Source organism: Fukomys damarensis, unplaced genomic scaffold, assembly GCF_012274545.1.
Source record: "Fukomys damarensis isolate Sample0158 unplaced genomic scaffold, DMR_v1.0_HiC HiC_scaffold_30, whole genome shotgun sequence".
Taxonomy (NCBI): Eukaryota; Metazoa; Chordata; class Mammalia; order Rodentia; family Bathyergidae; genus Fukomys; species Fukomys damarensis.
In genome coordinates, this window is record NW_022900942.1 from 4,776,553 (window position 1) to 4,796,638 (window position 20,086).

The 20,086-nt window shown below is 50.6% G+C and overlaps 1 protein-coding gene across 1 annotated transcript in view; it reads left to right on the forward strand.

Annotated features, from left to right (window-relative positions):
• Cacna1a (calcium voltage-gated channel subunit alpha1 A) overlaps positions 1–20,086 on the forward strand; it is a 179,279-nt gene that overhangs the window by 1,313 nt on the left and 157,880 nt on the right. The window contains exon 3 of the mRNA XM_033757319.1: positions 962–1,101. Coding sequence (XP_033613210.1) covers positions 962–1,101 — 140 coding nt within the window. The remainder of the gene's footprint in view (positions 1–961; positions 1,102–20,086) is intronic.

A 20,086-nucleotide genomic window follows, 5' to 3' on the forward strand; every position in this document is an offset into this window, starting at 1 on the left:
GTTTTTGCTTAAGATAAAGCTAAGTAAAAAAGAGCCTATTGAAAGAATAGTAGACCAGCCGTGGTACTAGTGGAATGACGATGTGGAGAAAAGAAGTCAAAGTTTGATCCCTGGTACCAAAAAAAAAAAAAAAAAAAGAAAGAAAGAAAAGAAAATAAGTCGAGGAGACAAAAATGCAAATGATTCCAGCGAAAGAGCCATTGCAGTAACAGATGGGAAAGTCCACCAGGGTGCCGATGGAGCAGAGCGTAGGCATTCATCTCAAGTACGGCGCACCGTCAGCGGGGAGCCTGAGCCAGCGGGAGGGAGGCTCTGCAGAGAGATTGGAGGTGGGGCCCTGGCCCGCTACCAGCCAGTGCAGGATTATTATTCCAACCCTTTGACAACCTGAACCACTGCGCTGGTGTGTACCTGCTGAGAACCAGCCACAGGGCTCAGCTTTGGGTGTGAGACCAGCACACAGCATCCATCTTCAAAACTTTTGAGGGCTGCACTTCCGGCAGCGGTTTCCGGCAGAACTCACTGCAGCCTTAGATGTGTTTCACATCCATGCTGTTGAATATTTTAGTCATTTGTGAGGGGCTGGTATGACTCTAGGACTGCATTTTTTATTTCATCACATTTAATGTATGTATGGCCATTTGCGGCAAATTTGTGGTCATTTGTTAGCCAGTGTATGGCCAATTAATGGCCAGGGCTGCCGTGTTGGATAACACAGCTCTACTTGGCTGAGTGATAGGTGAGATTGGGCCAGAAGGAAGAAGAAAGGTGTCTCCTGGAACCTTTTGCTTTTTTTTTTTTTTTTTTTTTTTTCTTTCACAAAAACTTTTGGACAAGAAAACCCTGGTGGGGTGCTGGGGAGTGTTGAGGGATTGGAGAAAGAGGAGGAGGAGGGATGGCTGCCTGGGTGTGCTGCCCTCTGCATACCTAAGACTCTGACCTTACTTTCTCTTCCTTCCAGGATGACACGGAGCCGTACTTCATTGGGATTTTTTGCTTTGAAGCTGGGATTAAGATCATTGCTCTTGGGTTTGCCTTCCACAAAGGTTCTTACCTGAGAAACGGTTGGAACGTGATGGATTTTGTGGTGGTGCTAACAGGGTAAGTGGCAGCTCTGTGTTCTGCGGATTTATCTCGCCACAGGAGGACGGGGCGTTGGGAGAGGCCTGATTGGTGTGGTTCAGGCTGGCTCAGACAGGCTGAGCCTCTGTGTTCCTTTTCCCCACGGTGTGTCTGTCTGCCTCTTCCGTCTCCCACCTCCGGATCTCAACACATGCTTTCAGTTACAATTACAGTAATTATAATTGGCCCTTCTCAGAGTGCTTTATCTGCATGTTTTCATGTAATCTTCCCAACAACCCATTGTATTAGGAAGTGCTCATATCCCCTGGTGACCACTGAGGATTCTGAAACAGACTTCTTGGTCCCGTATCATCCTGCTAGAAAGTGGTAGAGTCAGACTTGAACCTGGGATTGTGTGAGTCCAGGACTGAAGTTTACGGCTGTCATCCATACGCGGGCCTCTTGGTTTGTTTGCAGTTATATTGCCTTGATGTTAAAGTTGTGAATGTTTATTGGGGATTTCCATGTACATGGGATTGTTGGTTTTGACTGTGAGAAAAACTAGTGTACATAAGGTCTTATGGCTGTTTCCAGAGAGTTGTTCTCAATGCAGTGACCATAGCTGACAGGTGTATGTGTGTTCTTTCTTTAAGTGTCTGTATACAGGAATACTAGCTACTGTAACAAAAGATCCCAAGCTGGGAAATGACCCAAACACAACAGTCTCTTCCTCACTCGAAAGTCCTAGGTCCTGGTCATCCTGTGTTGGCGACCTCGTCTCCTCTAGGTGAAGGGACCAGGCCTCTGGCATGTTGTGACTATGCATTGTCAAGCACAGGGTCCAAGAGCTCTGTGTTTGTCTGGATCAAACCCCACAGCAGGGAGAGACAGGGACAGAAGGGAGTTGGGAAATCCTCTGGGGCTGGAAGGGACCTGACCTGGCCTCTTCTGTTCTCGTGCCACCGGCCAGAACTCAGTCCCATGACTGCACGCCCTGCAAGGGAAGCTGGGAGATGTCAGGTTGAGCTCAGTAGGAAGGGGAAGTGGGTTGGATTTGGCGAGTGTCCAGCTAGTCTCTGCAGGGACCCCGGAGACCTCGGTCAGTCCCCGGAGAGGATGTGGTCATCTTGTACTGAGAGCTGGCTCCTTCCCTGCCTGCCCTCTGCCCTCCTCTTAGCTAACTCGGCCCGTCTCTTGTAAGACCTTTTCTCGCTGGATGCCTGCCTTATTGCTGTCCTTACCGGAGCGTGGCCGTATCCACCAGGGACGTCACTGATCTCAGCGCTCACATTGGCCTGACTGGGGTCTCACGATTTAGATCTTGAACACTTTTGGGTTTGTTTGTTTCTTTTTCCAGTTTTATTACTTATTTATTTCATTAGCATATAGGGAATGGGCACATATATGTATCACATCTTGATTCTTCTTGCTTCTCTCCCCTCCTGGACTCCCCTCATCCCCACACCCGCCTCCTATCTCTACAAAGTCCACCTCCCTGTTTCCCATCATCTAGCTTTGACTTTGCTTTTTAAATTACTTACACTTTTGGTTTTCCATTTATGAGTAATCATGCAATATTTGAGCTACTGTGTCTGATTTATTTCACTTGACACGCTCTCAAGGTGCATGTATTTTCCCACATATGGCTCAAGTTCATCCTTCTTTAGGGTTGAGTACTAAGTACTCCGTGGTGTGTAAATACCGCATTTTCTGTATGCATTTATCTGTTGATGGGCAAGGGATTTCTCAAGAGAACTCCGGCTGTCTGTCTGTTTCTGAGCAATACTGGCTCTCAGAGGAGAAGCTGTGCAGACCGCTGTGTCGCTGGAGGTCTTCAGATGTGAGTCATCTGTTGTGAGGCCCCTGGCCTTGCCCTCATGGGCATCCATGTTCGCTGATGGTCCTCTGTTGGTTGTGCCCAGTCATGTGGCCAGTTTCTGGGACGTGTCATGATGTCGATCACATTTATGTTGCTACGCACCTCACCTGTGAGACAGCCCAGTGGCTGACTTCGCTATTTAAAATACGTAATAAAAACATTCAGGCCTGGCATGGTGGTGCACGCTTGTAATCCCAGCTACTTGGGAGGCTGAGGCAGGAGGATTGCTTGTTCAAGGTCAGTTTGGGTAACTTCACAAATTTAGCGAGACCCTATCTCAAGATAAAAAGGCTGGGCGTGTAGCTCAGGACAGTGATCTTGGCTTCCATCTCTAGTACCACACAAAGAAAGAAAGAAATATATGGTAGTCTTTTTTCATGCTTCAAGTTTTTCAGTCAATGTTTCTTCTACAACCTGCATTTTGTACTCCACACGAGATTCATCTGGTTAATGAGACCAGGTCTCCTTCATCCGTTTTCACTGCTGTACAGTGCTCTGCAAGGGGAATATTCCGCCGTGTGTTCATTTACCTGGCTTGTGTCAGACTTTGGGCTATCTGGAATGCAGCTGCCTGCTCTTTCTCACGAGTGAGTTTTTGCGAGGGCGGACTCCCAGGGGGCTGCTGAATCGTGCACCCCACACCTCCAGCCTCACTGGATATTGCCAAGTTGCTTTGCAAAGTGCTGGTGCCGGGTTCTGCCTCCCGAGGGCTGAGTTTGCACACAGGGCCTGGCTTAGACTCACTTGCTGGAAGGAGCCCGGTCAAGCCCTGTTCGATGTTTTTAATACCATGGCTCTTGAGAGACCAAGGAAGTCCAAAGATCGCTCAGCTTGGGGTGAGTGGCCAGCGGGAGGCAAACGTGATCCAGACCACCCTGTCACATGGGTGTTCGTGTCTGCCCCGCTTCCAGCCTGGTCGTCTCTGTGGTTTCTTGACATCCAGTCTCGAGAGGGGAAGGGTTTCATCCAGGAAAGGTGGTGCTAGGGCATGAGCGAGCCCAAGGAAGAAGCATGAAGGAATTATGGGTGTAGTTTTCACCCATAGAATGTGTAGAATTATGTAGAATTATGCTCTGTAGTTTTCGTTATGTTCACAGGAGATTCTGACCCTAAAACCACGCCTGTCTTTCTTTTTTGCATTACTGGGAATTGAACCCAGGGCCTTCACATTGAGCTCTATCCCAAGCTCTTTTTTTAGATTTTATTTTGAGACAGAGTCTCACTAACTTGCCCAGGCTGGGCTCCAACTTATAGTCCTCTTGCCTCAGCCTCCCAGAGTGCTGGGATCACTGTTATTATAAATTATTTTCCTTTCTATCTCTTTTTCTTTCTTCCTTTATGCATCTTGCATTCCCTTTTCTTGTTTTTCTCACTCTTATTTGTCTGGTAAAGGACCATTCTTCCTGTTTGTCTGGCAGTTCTGTCTCCTTAAATCAGGCAATCAACTCAGATTTCAATGATGCAAATCCCGAGGAGCTCCCTGGTTGCCTTCTATAAGAAGTACAGTATGGAGCTGGGCGTGACTGGTGCATACTTGCAATCCCAGCCTTCTGCAAGGCTGAGGCAGGAGTAGCACAAGTTTGCGCCTAGCCAGGGTTATAAGGGCAGGACTAGAAAGGGGAACTGAAAAAGCCTTGTAAACCTAGATTTCTGCTCAGAATGACGGAGAAACACGGTTAATACCAGTTCTGTCTTCAGTCGGTGGGGAGGACGCGAGTGCATCTAATTTGACATTGAGACAAGAGATGACTTTAATGAGAATTTTTGATTAACTCATTGTCTTTTAACAATTCCCAAGCAAACCACAGCATTAAAACATGGTTCCTTTTTCATGGGGTATGAGGGGTTTTTGCTTTCTTCTTGTGCAAAGTTTGGTGGGAAATATCTTAACGCTGGATTTTTCTCGTTTGTTCCTTGTGGCTCAAAGCCTCAGCAGAAAACTTAATTTTGTGATTTTTATCAAACCCACCTAAAGGGTATTTCTATTGAATTTGAAGTTCTGATGGTTAAACTAAAAATGTGTAAGAGGAGGATTTCAGGAGCTTGGCTCTGTTTCTGAGATGATGGAGCCCTTCACTGTAATGCTAGACATATATAGGAAGATGATGGATGGATGGATGGATGGATGGATGGATGGACAAGTGAATACGTGGATAGTGGAAAGAGTTGGGTAAACAGAGGACAAACGGATAATGATGGATTGTAGATATGCAGATCTGGTAGATGGATGGATAGATTAAATAGGTGAGATATACAGAGGGGTACATAGATGGTAGATAAATATATGAAACAGATACACAAGTGGTTGATAGCTGATTTTATGTATATATACTTAAGAGATCAACCGCTATAATTGTGCATGGTTAAAAAAAATAGATTGTGAAGCCACACATGGTGGCACATACCTGTAATCCCAGCCCTCAGGAAGCTGGGGCAGGATTGCCATGGGTTCGAGGCCAGCCTGGGCTACATAGTGAGGCCCTGTCTCAAACAAACAAATAAACAAGCAAAAATGAGTGAGAGATCGTGAAGTTTACCAGACTGAAGGTGGCGACAGTTGTTTTTGTATTGCTGGGCTTCACACTGTACCTGGCACTTAGTAGGTGCTCAGGAAAATGCACAGTTGTGAAGCTGTAAAGTAATGATACTCCTGTTCATTAGAATGCTCTGGAATATTATAGAAAATTCACTAGATGCTAAAGGAGAAAGGGTCCGTCCATTGTGAGAGACGTCAGTCCAGGAGTCGATAGCAGATAAGTCAGACAGTGCACAGGACAGGTGACAAATCTGACATTTTGTAGCTCTGCAAGGGGAGGTTGCTTTCTGGCACATGCTGTGCCTTTTCCAGACTTAGGGCATTTTGGTTGAAGACCAGAAACAAGAGAAAGGTTCAAGTACTCAGGAACCAGCAGAAAAGGGGACTGGGTTTGGTCTCATTTCACCCTTGACTTTTAGGCCTGACTGGACTCTGGCAGGTCCAACGGGAAACTGAGACACAGAGAGCAAAGGAATGTGCCCAGAGCCACACCGAGATGTGGGTTACCAGGACCTGCCAATACAGGACGGCATCTTCATGGCAAGGATGTGAGCCCAGGCCTGAGATGGGCAGCAGGAATGGTGTGAATGATTAATATCAGCCTTAGGATCCTGCCCCGGCTCCACTCTCTCTTTTTTTCTCTTCCCCTTCGTGCCCAGCCTGTGGCCTCTCCAGAGAAATAAGAATAGATTAAAAAAAAAAAAAACCAGCATTCCTACTTCCTCTTTTTTTTTTTCCGTTATATCACCGAGGAACTGGAACCTGGGAATGGGACCACAGCACCACACCAGAATCCTGTTGATCCAAGGTGTGGCCACACCTCGCCCTCCCTCTTTCCTTCCTCCTCACCCAGCCTCCCTGAGATGCCTGCGCATAAAAACAGCAGCCTCAAACCAACAATGAAACACAGCCCGCATCTCATGCACGCGGCCATGTGACATTTTCTCGATGTCCGCTGTGTTCCAGCTGGACGTCTCTCTGCCATCGCTCTCCCCCGGGGGATCCGTCACCCTTGATACCCGTGGGACTCCCCACTGTGGCCTAAGTGGTTCTGATCATCCTCTGCATGAGTGGTTGTCGAAGACCACGCATCGATCTTCCTATTGTTTGCAGCGCTTTGCTGTCATGGGCTTTGCCGAGCTACGCTTCATCCAGAGCCACCTCAGTCCCCAGCAGCAGGAGCTCTTTTCTCCCAGCTTCAAACAGCAGAAATAGTGACAGCTGTAATAGGGATCCTGGCTGCCCTGATAGCTACTGCCACTGTTTATTGAGCGCTTATGGCGTGCCAGCCACTACTTCACCGTGTTGTGTGTATTATTACGTTTCAGCTTTACCAGCCTTTGCACAGATAAATCTCTGGCTCAGAGACGTTAAGCTACTTACCAGTAAAGGCATCCCACAGTTAGTAAACAGTGCATCAGATCTTCAGGAACCACCTGGTGCTCCAGAACCCTGGGCCCCAGTTAAGTTCACGCCAGGATCTCTATTCAGCCCTGTAACCTAAACTTAATCTCTGCTATTAACGACAGTGGGCCACACTGATAAACTAGGAGGCATTTATGATGTGCTCTACCCCGCCGTGTGTGCTCAGTTAATTGTTACAGCCACCAAGCGAGGTCCTATTAACTCTCCCATTTTATGGCTGAAGAAACTGAGGCTGAAGAGGTCACATCCCATCCAGCACTGAGTCTGCCCTTAGCATACCCTTGAGTGCCGGATATGGATTTGAATTCAGGCTGATGTGGGTCTGGGATCCGTTTTCCTGTCTCCTACATGATTCCCCCAAAGTCAAGTTTGCCAGGTAAACCCACTCGAGAGTTGGAGCAGGATTTTCTGGGATGGAAAGTCATGGGGGGCTTTTGCTTCCATCCCTCAGTCTGGCGAGGACAAACACGGGACAGAGAGATTTGGCAGAAATGGGAGGCTGGGTAGCCCCGCGGTTCAGACCTGGATCTCAGGGTGTTGGGAAGGGACGGCCTTGACACAACCCGAGGAGCCTCTGGACCAGCAGCTGAGAAGTCAGTGTGTGAAGGACCCTGGCTTCCCACTGCTTGGTGGGGGACCTGGGAGGTGTGTTATGCACAGGGCCAAGTGGTCGACTCCCATGAGAGCCCCTCACTAGTGCACTCTTCTGCATCCCTTCCTTTCTGCTTCCTTGCTATGGCTCTTTGGCTGTCCTCCCAGATGAACCGCTTGTACCCAAGTCCTAGGTTGGGATCTGCCCTTCGCGGACCCTAAACTAACCACGAGCAGAGCTGGCCCCTAGCCGTTCACAGCTTCAGTACTCTGGACAGCGCCCGCGTCTCCTGGTGTTGAAGGCCCTCTTCCCTCCCTCCCTCCCTCCCTCCGGCTGGGCGTCCAGATGGACAGGTGACCTTGCTCCGTACTGAGCTTACTTGGCTGTCCTCCCTGTGGAGCTACAGAAAGACTCTGCTGTCCATCTTTCTGCAAGTTCAGGGCTGGTGGAGATCTTGTCCTGTTGAGTTCAGGCTGTGACAAGTGCCAGGCTGCCTACCCTGGGGGCCCCTGGCTGCTGCCTGCACAGTTTGTGGGGTGGATCATCAGGGCGGAGGAAATCTCAATGAAACCAGAAGCAAGCAGATGCCTCAAGCCTGGGAAGAGGCTGCCAAGCCGGGGACACTGCGCTCTGATTGATGAGGGACATGAAATGGGACCGGGAGAGGAGGCGCTGTGGCACAGGCTGTGGAAGGTAGAAGCCTCTGCTTTGGGAAGGGTCTGATTCTGGCCCAGAAGTGCAAGGACATCGCCTGGGTGGGGTCTGCGTGTGAAGTGGTAAAACTGAGATTCAGAGACATTCAGGGGGACGAAAGCTCCTCTTTTCTTGATGTCTGTGAAACTGCCCCCCCACCTTGCTTGTGGTCTCTTCCAGTTTTGAGGCATTAAACACCCTCATCTGGGAAGGTTTCCCGGGCTGGTGTCTCTGGAGAGCACCTCTGCGGATGACTTTACTTGAAGGGGGCAGGTTTTCAGACATTATGTGTAGACTGTCCAGAGTATGCCCTCCTAAGACCCTCCTGATGCTGCCCCTTCTGTCTTTCGTGTGTGGTGGTGGTGGGGAGCACTGGAGATTGAACCCAGGGCTTTGCACTGAGCCACATCCCCAGCTCTTTTTTTTTTTTTTTTTGAGACAGTGTCTTGCTAAGTCATTAAGTTGCCCAGGCTGGGCTGAAATATATGATCTTCCTGCTTCAGCCTCCAAGAGTGCCTGGATGACGGGCATATGCCACCAGACCCAGCCTTCCTGCCATTTTGTATCAGTGGCTGGTACCTTGGTCCTTCCCGGGGCTCAGGTCAAAAACCTCACTGCCTCCTCCCTCGCCCACCCTGTGGCTGATCCACCTACAAACCCTATAGGCTCCGTCTTCAGCCTGAGGGTCTCACCATTTCTCCACCTCCACTCGCTGTCTGGCTGAGCTGTCCTTGCTCCTGGCTGCATTGGTACAGTGGCCTCTGCCTGGGCTTCTCCCCTCCCCTGTGGCCTGTTACTAACATAGGCAGCAGCACAAGCCTTCGGTCAAGTCACTTCCTCACTCACATCCTCCTGGGGTTCTGCGAAAGCCCTCACTGCGTCCCACGAGGACCTGAGCCCTCTGCCCGTCCCCTGCCACCCTCTTCGCCTACCCACCAGGCCCCTTGCTCCATGAGGAGCTGAGGCAAGTTTCCACCCTAAGGACTTGCACTGCCTGCCTGGTGCCCTTCTTCCTCGGCTGCTGGGTCCATCTCTGCATTTCCGAGACCTTCTGCCTGTCGCCCCTTATCTCCCACGGCCATGCACGCTCACCACTTCCTCTCCTCTTCCTTCACTTTTGACTTCTTTCCCCAGGTGCACACTACTTCCCGACGATATGGCCACTTCACTGATCTGTCTTCTGTGTGGCCATCTGCTCCACGAGAAGGTCAGGCGTGGGGTGAGGGGTTTGGTTTCTTCCTCCCTCCTCTGTGTCTCCAGAGCCTAGCATAGCATCTGGCACACAGTAGATGCTCAAGAAATGGTTTTGGCCGAGGGAAGAGATCTGTGCCAAGCCGTGGGGACATTGCTCTGTAAATACACAGACCCATGGGCACAGAAGTCCTGCCCGGGGTGGGCACACAGGTCAGCGGGAGCAGGTCAGCTGGAGGGCAGTTGGGAAGGTTGACTTGATCCACTGTATGACTGTGGCTGATATGCCTGACTGTGGCTGTGGTCCTCACCTAGACGGCGCACGTGCGTGCGTGTGCGTGTGTGTGTGTTCTGAGTACACCGAAACTCCTTTGGAATCCGGTCTGTCGGTTGCTTTGCATTAATAAGGTGACAAGGATGTGAACGGGTTTGTGCCGAAGATTAGAGGAGCATGTCTGAGCAGGGCATGTCACGGCAGACTTGCTGTGTTTGCTTGTGCAGGTTGCACACTGAACCTGGCAGCTGATGTTTCCTCAGTGTGCCAAAACTCACCTGTGTGTGATAGTCACCCATCAGTTGGAGATATCATAGAGTAAAAACTATTAAATATTAGCCAGGCACGGTAGTGCATACCTATAATCCTAGCTGTTCGAGTGGCTGAAGCAAGAGGACTGCAAGTTCAAGGCCAGCCTGGGTAACTTAGCAAGACCCCATCTCAAAATGTAAAGGGGTGGGGTGTGGGGACTGGAGGTACAGGTCAGGGGTAGAGTGCTTGCAGAGCCTGTGTGAGACCCTGAGATCAATTCCCAATAGCAAAGGAAAAATAATAAAAAGTATCGAGTACTTTGTGCCCTGAGAAGCTTTGATTTTAACAGGCAGCTTGCCATTTTCTTGGTGGTTTTGACTATTTTGTATGAAGGCCATGAATTCTGTTGTTTTCACTGTTTTGTTGTGGTTGTTTTATTTTGTTCTGTTTGTGGTACCAGGGATTGAACTCAGGACTTTGCATGTACCAGGCGGGTGTGGCGCAACTGAGCTACATCCCCAGCCTGTTGTTCTCATTGTTCATGGATGCATTTAGAGGCCCAGAACTAAATTTTAGGATAAAAAGCTCTTCTATTTGACCTAGCTTTTCCCCTTCTAGACAGCTTCCTGAGTTGGAGACATCCTGTTACAGTGCTACGTACACACCCATGTTCATAGCAGCACAGCTCATAACAGCTAAGCCTTGGAAGCAGCCTGCTTGTCCATCAGCAGGTGAATGGATTAAGAAAGTATGGTAGTTGCACACCGTGGAGTACTACTGTGCCGTAAAGAAGGATAAACTCGCATCAAGTGTGGGAAAATGGATGCACCTTGAGATCATAATGTTCAGTGGAATAAATCAGACACAGAAACTTAAGTATCTCATGGTTTCTTTCTCTCTGAAAAATCCTGAGTATAAATAATGTAAAGAGCAAAATAAAGAGAGATGAGAGGAAATAAGAAAGGATGAAGGGACCTGGGGGAGAAAGAGGAGACAGAGGGCAGGGGAAGGGAGTGAAAAGGATTTCAGCGACCTTTACCAGCACCAACTCCCATAATGAATGTGATTATTATTCATAGCAAAAATGCGTTCATAAACGTGCAGTTGCCACACTGTTTTGCAGTCTGGCTGGGCCCACGCCAGTGACTCGGGGGTGTGGGCAGGCAGTGCGCACAGAGCTCAGACCCAGGCCCTGGAGTTGGGACAGACTCAAAACCCAGCACCACTGTTTCGAGCTGTGTGACCTGTGTCACCACATCTCCCTGAATCCTGGTTTCTCCTCCTCAAGATGGGCCTAATCCCACTCCCTACCTTGTAGGGTTATTTTAAAGGTTATGTGCGTTGTACCTGGGCACATGTCCGGTTAGTTTATGTATCTATTTGCCGTTTTGCAGTACTGGCAGTCAGACCCAGGGCCTTCACACTGAACTACATCCCCACCCGCTTTTTATTTTACATTTTGAGATAGAATGTCACTAAGTAGACCAAGCTGGGTTAAACTTGTGATCCTCCTGCCTCGGCTTCCCAGAGTTCTGGGATGACAGCATGCGCCACCACCATGCCTAGTGTTAGGTTGCTTTTATGGATGGTGCACTTAGCAGTGGATGCTGAGAAAAGAGGAAGGGAGCTAACACTTTGGTTCTCTGTTCCTTATCTGTGAAATGGGAATCATAATGGTATCCACCTCGGAAAGCTTGGGTTCAATCAGATAACACACATGAGCCGCTTAGATGGAAGCTGGCACAGAACGAGTGCTCCGTGATATTAGCTATTGTGAGACTAATAACTGCAATTATAATGATGATAATAATTACTGCTACGTCTCCAGGCCTGGTTCCATAGACCAGTTAGTGAACTATAGAGAATATTTCTTATTGTTAGTTGGGTTCCCAAAATTCCAAACTGCCCTTCTCCACCCCACCTTTTTTTTCCCTTTGTGAGCTAAGGTCTTACTGTGCTCTCCAGGCTGGCCTTGAACTCCTTGGGCTGAAGAGATCCTCTTGCCTTAGCTTCCCTAGCAGGTGAGCTGCCGTGTCCAGCTGCACATAACTCAGCCAGTCACATATCTACCCTATCTTTGAAAATGCATTTTGTGATTCGGCCAATAGCCTACTGCAGTGGGCTCAGTCTGTCCACATTGTTTTTACCCAATTCCCAAACCCTCTTTTCGGGCCTCCTGCTGATTGTCTGTTTTTCTTACAAATCCCTCTTCTGTCTAACACAGTCAGTTTTTTTTTTTTCTGGACATTGCGACCAAGAAACCCTGTTGACCCTGAGACAACGATCAGAGGCAAGTGACTTGTGTAGAGACACCAGAAACATGGAGAGGGGAGCAGAGGGGTAAGCTGTTGTCTCAGTCCGTTTACTTTTACTATGATAGAATGCTTGGGCTGAGTAATTTATAAAGAAAAGAAGTTTTCTTGGACTCGCTGTTCCAGAGGTTCAAGGCCAGGCAGGTGTGCTTCTCGTAACAGCTCTGTGGTTGGCAGAGTCCTTAGGTGGCCAGGGTGTCCTAAGGCAAGAGACAGGCAGGGAGTACCTGTGCTCATCTGCGTCCTCCAGTCCCCACCTCTCACCACAGAGGTGCCAGCCTGGTGACCTTGTCTAATCCTAGTCATTCCTCCAAGGCCCAAGCCCTACAAGCATCCCCTTGGAGTTAGCCTGATGGATGTGAAGGACCTTCTCTGGCCTGGGAGCTCCCTGGCTCCTCTCACTTGCCCTGCATTGGGGCTGAGTGTACTTCTGAGGCAAGAGTGTTCTTGACACTGGGGGATAAGCAGCATGAGACATAAGCACAAGACAGACGGTGGCTGGCTCACACACTGTGTGCAATGCTGTTGTGACTTAGGCTGGGTATAGCTCAGTGGTGAGCGCTTGTCTAGTGGGCAGGAGACCCTGGGTTCCTTTCCCATTGCCGCAAAACAAGTCTGCTGTAACTTGTCACTCAGCTGTCTAGGTTCCCTGGGGATGCATTTTGAAAGTCCCTTTATCTGTAGGCCTCAGCTGCAAGATGGAAATAGGGTCACTCTGTTGGCCCCAAATGTGAAGGGCAGGCAGATGCTCCGTTAGATCTCAAAGGTCCCCCAAGGGTGTCACTTGGAGGCGGGCGGGGCTTGGTCAGAAGGGCGGTCGTGAGCGTGTGTCCCCATCCTCCCTTCTGTGTGCTTCCTGGCTGCCATGCTGTAGCTGCCGTGGACTGAGTCCACTGAACCCGTGAGCCAGGTCAACGTCTCCTTCTTCAGGTGTGGGCCCTGGGTGTTGCGTCTTAGAGATAGGAAAGCTAACGCAGAAAGGAAGAAGGGTATGGAAAGCTAGATCCTAGTCCTTTGGAGTTCATGCTCCCTTGATTTTCCAGGAATTAAAACCTCTCTCTTCCCAGACCCAATGGCTCATGGGATTGTGGAGCAGGGAAGGGAAGAGGTCAAAGTGAATTAATGGACGTTCCATAGAGATGTGTCAAGCCAGAGGCAGCTAGGATGCAGGCCCTGGCAGTGGGGATGAGTTGGCAGTATTTTTTAATTGTCTTTGGCTGGTGACTGTAAGTAGTTTGTTGCAGAAAGAGAGAAATGAGCACGCAAGGCTTCCCTTGCTTTAAATTAGAGTTGCATCAGCAGCATTGGCTGTGCATGGGGGCAGGGCACAGCATCTCCTGGTGTCATGCTTGAAAAAGGAAGAAATTCTTGTGTTTCTCTTGTGGAGGGATAAGTAGCCCAGAAGTGGGAAAAACATGAATCTAGAGTGTCTTCAGTGGCAAAAGAAGTCCAACTCATGTGGTTTAAACAGATGGGGGTGTATCTTTCCCATATCACAAGAGTCCACAGTGGCTGTTGGTGGACATCAGCCAGTTTCTGTGTATATTTCTGGGCCTCTACCTCATGGTTGCAAAATGGTTGCTGGAGTTCTGTGCATCATATCCATATCCAAGGCAGAAAGAAGCAGGGAAACAATGTCCCTATCAAGCTCTTTCAATTTGCATGTCAAGCAGAGCAAAAGTTTTCACAGAAACTATCCATTGAACTTCTGCAGACCTCTCGTGGCCAGAAATATGTCACATGGCCACATCTAGCTCATTGGGACCCTGGGAAAGTATTTCCTCTCAGCACTTTTCTAACTTTTGTTTTCCACCTATAGAGCTTGACTCACACAATCTTTTTGTGTTTATGGGAGTGTGCAAGCAGTTGGCATTCAGTAAAAACCGCACTTTGGATTTTGAAATCCTGTGGGGTAGGCAGTAAGCACGAGGGCAGCCCCACAATCATGGGGCTCACAGCTGATACCCTGCAGAGGGGTCCCCAGCCCTGTGTGGAACCAGGCCAGGAACGTTGGAGGCCGCTGCCCTGCAGTGTGCTCTGTGGCTGAGCGGCATCGCTCAGCAGGTTGTGGAAGTGAATTGCATTTTGACAGATGACATTCTCAACTCGTGATGGGTTTAGCAGGACGTGACTCTTCCCTAAGTGAAGCAGCGTCTGTGTGGGGTTAAAGGGTGCCTTCGATGTCAGTGTATCTTACTTGAAAGTTCCTCTCCATTTACTTTGCACCCAGCTCTGCACCGTGGCTGTTAGGTGTTTGACCTTAAATGTCCCCCCATGGGCTCCTACATGGAAAAACTTGGTTCTGGAGTCAGCAGCAAGAATCAGAGGTATAGCTTGGGAAGGTGATTGGGTCTCAGGCTCTGGCTTAATCTGCAGATTGATTTCTTTCTGGGCTCATAATTTGATGCCTTATTAGAGAACAAAGGAAAACTTTCGAGGTAGAACCTAATAAAAACAAGTGCGTCCTAGGAGTGTAACCTTGAGGACTCGATCTTCTCCCCAGCCCCTGGCCTTCTGGCTTTTTCCTCTTACACTCTCTGCTTTCTGCCCCTCTGGCCCAGCGGCTTCTCTCCGCCACACCCTTTTGCCGTGATGTCGCTGCCTCACCGCAGCCTAGCAATGGCGCCAGCCGACCCTGGACTGAAACCATGAGCCAGAATAACCCTTTCCTCCTGGGAGGTGACTTCCTGGGTCTCTTATCACAGCACCAAAAAGCTGAATAGTGCAGTGGCCCTCTGCGTCGGCCCTATACTGCTGCTTAACATCAGCCCCTAAACCCCATGGCTCAGGTGGGGCTCAGCTGGGTGCGTCCTTGGGCTCAGTTGAACTCCTGTGGGGGGGGGTAGTTGGCTGGCGACTGGCAGATCGGTGGCAGCCTCCTCCCCAGCAGGCTGGCGCGAGCGTGTTCGTGTGGCAGAGCCTGGTTCTAGGAGCAGGACGAAGTTCCCTGGCCTCTGGAAGGCTCACCCCAGGAACGCCGCGTCGTATTTTGGCCAGTCTGGACCCAAGAGCGGGCACAAGGGACGCCGTCTGTTGGTGGGAGAAGCAACACAGTCATGTGAGAGAATGAACTCACGGGATGTTACTCGCTGTAGTCCTCGGGGCTCCAACCCTCACCCCCTAAGCTTTCGACTCTGATTTCCTCTGTTGGCCACAGTCCCCTTCTTTCCATTCCCAACTCTAGGCACTAATCGGGGGTGACATGTAATTATTACTATGCATTTCACATGGTAGAAAGAAGAGAAAATATCAGGAAAAGCTCTGCTGAGAGCTGGGTGGGTGGTGCACTCCTGTCTTCCCAGTACTCCAGGAGGCTGAAGCAGGAGGACTGCAAGCTGGAGCCCAGCCCTTGGCAACTTAACAACTGCAGATGGGGCTCAGTGCAAAGACCCTGGGCTCAATCTCAATACTGTTGAAAAAGAAAAATAACTATGCCGAGCATAGACTAGTCACACAGCCCCCTGGGAAAGAACAGCCGAGATGATCACGAAGCCTGATCTAGCTTTGATCGCATCTGCATGCAGTGTCTGAGCTCGGAGCCCTGCAGGCTGAAGCAGGAAGCAGAGTCCCCGCCCCCCATCCCGCCCTGGGGCCGTCCGCGCTGTGCCGCCTGCCTCCTCTGTCACCTGGAGCCTCTGATCACCTTGTGTGAGATGTCAGCCACTCCTGCTGGAGCTCCGCGAAGCCTCCCCGTGATCCCATCCATGCGGGGGCAAAGACAGGCTGGCGGGCATCTGCAGGGAGACCTGCTCTCCTCCCCGCCCCAGCTCGGTACTTTGTGTTCCTGCCTTCGGTGCATTTCTGTTGCTGGGACAACACGCCAGACACGTGCAACTTAGAGAAGAAAGGGTTTACTGTGGCTGGTCAGAGCCCAGGCGGGAACACACTGGACGCGTCTGGTGGAGGAGAAGCGCACACCTTATGGGGGTCAGGAAGCTGGGAGAGGGAGGGGCGGGGCGGGAACGCGCCCTCCCGGTCAGGCCCCAGTGACTCACTTCCTCCAGCCAGGCCCCGCCCCTCCAGCCCATCGGCTCTGACTCACTCATGTCTGATGAGGTCAGCGCCGCCTCCACCCAGAAGAGTCCCACTTCCCAGCACAATCCCTTTGAGGGACATTTTCCATCTAGACCATGACACTTCCCTCCCACCCTGCTGGGGTGAGGGGACCCCCAGGCTGCTGGGCGAGGCCAACCTCAGAGAGGGGATATAGTATAAATGAAGCTCTTGCTATATGCCAGATTGTACACATACTTGTCGCCTTCAGGCCTTCTTGTGACTCCATAAAGACATGAAAGAAAACAGGGCTCAGAGAAGGGAAACCATGTGTTCAAAGCCTCACAGACAGTAAGTACCAGAGCCCTCTGTCACACGATAGAGGCAGAAAGGAGGATGAGGGAACACTGCCTCATCTATCATCAGCATCTGTTCACCCCAGGATGTTTGCACATGCTGTGGGGAGATGAGGGGCTGGAGTGGGCTCTCCTTGGTATCTGGCTAGCTCTTAGTCATATTTAAAGTATTAAACATCTGGAGGGGTACGGACTGCTTAGAAAAGGGGCCTCCTGTTGTGCTCTGACCCTTTGTTGCACAGGGTGGGAGGGACCCAGAGGTTACGAACAGGGACAAGGTTCCAAGAGAATGTGCTAGAGACTCCTCCAAGTACACATCGTCTCCCTTCACATACGGTCCAGGCCTGACCCTGTGTCCCTTCTGAGATCAGATGAAGCTGGTGCGTTCGGGAGGGTGTGGCCGCGCACAGAACATGTTACTGGTAGGGACTGCCTCTTCCTCCAGGAAGCCCTCCCTGACTGGCCCTCCCCATGCTGCCACGAGCCCCCCTTAGGCCCCTTCTTCTTGACCACCTGATGGCATCTGTCACCCTCTCATTGTGGTTTCCCTGGTTGGTCATCTTTCTCCCTACAAGGGCCGAAACCCCAAGCCTACAAGAACTGAGAGTAGGGCTCAGCAAAGATCTGCTGAAAGTTCTGGGAGTGCAGCTCAGTGGTGAGTGCTCGCCTGGCACCGTGAGGCCCCTTGGGTTCCAGCCCCAGTACTGCAAAAGCAACAACAACAGCAAAATCTATTGAAAAAGAATGAATGAATTCCTCTCTCAGGTTCGCAGGAATAGTGACATTTGGTCGGCTGGTCTAGGCAGGCCGGGGGTGGGCAGCAGGAAGAGTTAGTTCATTCACCCGTTTATTTATTAATTATATTTTCTTAGTGCCTATTGATTTTACAAACGATTCGGTTTTGCTGTGGTTTCCTCGTACACCCTGGAACGTTTTATTAGATCTGTCCGCTCATTCTCCTCCCTGCACTCCCTCTCCCTCCTCCTCATCCCCTTTCTTTCGTGTCATCTTTTCTCGCTCCCACATATTAGGGGGAACTTGTGATTCCTCTTTTTCTGAGTCTGGCATTTTCACTCAACATGGTGACTTCTGGCTCCGTGCATTTTCCTACGAGTGATACAGTTTCACTCATCTTCACGGCTCAGTAGTATTCGGCCATGAATTCGTCCATTCTCCACCAGTGGGCGCCTGGGTTGGTTCTGCCTGGGCTGGTAGGAATCGTGCTGCAATAAGAATGCAGGTGTCCCAGTCACGTGCCGACTCTCCTGTCTCTGGGTAAGGACTGAGGAGTGGTGTCGCTGGCCCGTGTGCTATTAATATTTTTAGTTTTGTGAAGAACCTCTGTACTTATTTCTGCAGTGGCGGTGCTAATTTACTTTACCACCAGCTGTATACAGTGATGGCAAACCTTTTAGAGACGAGTGCCCAAACTGCAGCCCAAAACCCACATGTGTATTGCAAAGTGCCAACCTGCAACTCAACCTGAGTACCGAGGTTTTAGTGTAGAAACAAACAATCATACATTGACATCTTTCGTCTTAAAAGAAAAACAAGCAACGCAATGCCGTGGGCTCGCCACCACTGGTATAGAAGGATCCGTCCTCCCGAAACCCTCACAAGCACCTCTTACTGCATACGTTCATGAAGTGCCAGGAGTAGACGGGCTGTCCTCAGTTCCAGTCTCGTTCTGGGCCAGAGTGCCCAGGCTGCCCCAGGAGTCAGAGGCCTCAAGCTCCTCTCTGGGGACTTCCCCGGAGCTCCCGCAGCCAGGCCTGTGGGGCTTTAACAAAGAAAGGCCTGGGAAGCGGTCCCAGATTTCCCCTGCTCTTGTCTTTTCTGAAGGAACGGGAGAAATGGTGCCAACGTCTCAACAGCAAAGTCCACCCCTGAAGAGCTGGACCCTGGACCAGACAATCGAGGGTTTCCCCGGGCCCAGCTGCATAAACTGGGGTGATCGGAGCAAGCACTGGCTTTGTGAGAACTTACATGCTCTGGGTCCATTCCCAACCTTGGAGTAAACTAGCTCATTCCATCCCCAAGCAGATGGATGCCCCTCGGTAGCTTTGGTCCCTGCGGGAAAATGAGGCCAGGCCAGCAGAAGGTCCTGCCCATTTCCTCTATTGCTCTGCGGATCCCTGGGGATGCTTTTGCTTGTCCAAGCCTCAGTTTCCTCATCTGAAAAATGGACTCCCTGTTCCTAGTTCACAGAGTGAATAAAGACATCGCTCATAAGCCAGGTATGGCGGTGCACTCCTGAAACCTCAGCTATTTGGCAGGCAGAGGCAGCAGGACTCCCAAGTTCGAGGCCAGCCTGGGCAACATAGTTACTTAGGGTGTCTCTGTCTCAAATTAGAAAAGAGGCTGGGGATGGAGCTCAGTAGGAAGGCCATGGATTCAATCCTCTGTACCACCAATAAAATAAAATGGACCTAGGACATAGCTCAGCACTCCTGGCTCTGATTCCCCCATTACCATGCAGAAGAAGAAATATGAAATATGTCTGTGTGTGTTATATATATGATATATGTAATGACGTGTGTGTACGTGTGTGCACGGGTAACCCAGATACAGCGCAGGAGCACCTGTTTGGTGCCCGCCTCTCCTGTCATACAGATGACAAGGGTGAGGCTCGGGAACACCAAAGAGTCGTCACAAAGCACACAGGAGGAGAGGACGCGGTGAGAGTTTAAGCCAAAGTGCTAGCTTCGCGGCCCTGAAGCCGCAGTGGAGGTTGCTGGTTCTGGCTGTCCGCCCTGGGAATGGGGGAAGCCAAGACGACAGCAGCCTCCTGACTCAGCCCTCCAGGGATGGGGAGTGGTGGACGCAGCGCTGCCCGGAGAGCGTAGCTGAGTACAGGACAGCGGGCCCTTGGCTAATAAAAGACATTGCTCTCTCTGCCGAGCGCTCACAGGGCCATCAGAGTCGTGCGGAGAACTCGCACACGCACCCCGGTGATTCCGTCACCTGCTGCCCCTTTGCAGTTGACACGTGAGAGCTAGGGCTGCTGCTGTGGCCTGCACCCTCCGACCAAGCCAACTCAGCCTCTGCCCGCCAGCCCGGCCAAGGCTCCAGGTGCAAACCCACTTCCGCCCCTGGGGGTGTGCGTCCGCAGCTGACTGACTTTCTTTGGGGGCCAGAACTGAGAGCCTGCTGCATGCCGGGCAAGCAAGCCCTCTGCCACTGGGCCACACACCCATCTCTGTGACTTTGGCTTTTAATTGATAAATACTCTTCCCTCTCTACCGGGTGCAGTGTGATGTTTGGATACGGGTTTACATCGTGGGGCGGTGTAATCAAGTTACTATGCATATGTATTGCTTGACGTACTGATTTTTGTGATGATACAAACGTTAAAACTCCTCTAGCCATTTCGAACTGTACGATACGGTGTCACTAACTGCATCCACCACACTGCAGAGGGCTCTGAGGCCTTCCTCCTGTCTGATGATACTTTTTCTCCACCCTCATTTTTCCCTCACCCCAACCTGCAGCTCTACTCTCTGCTTCACGCTTACTTGAAC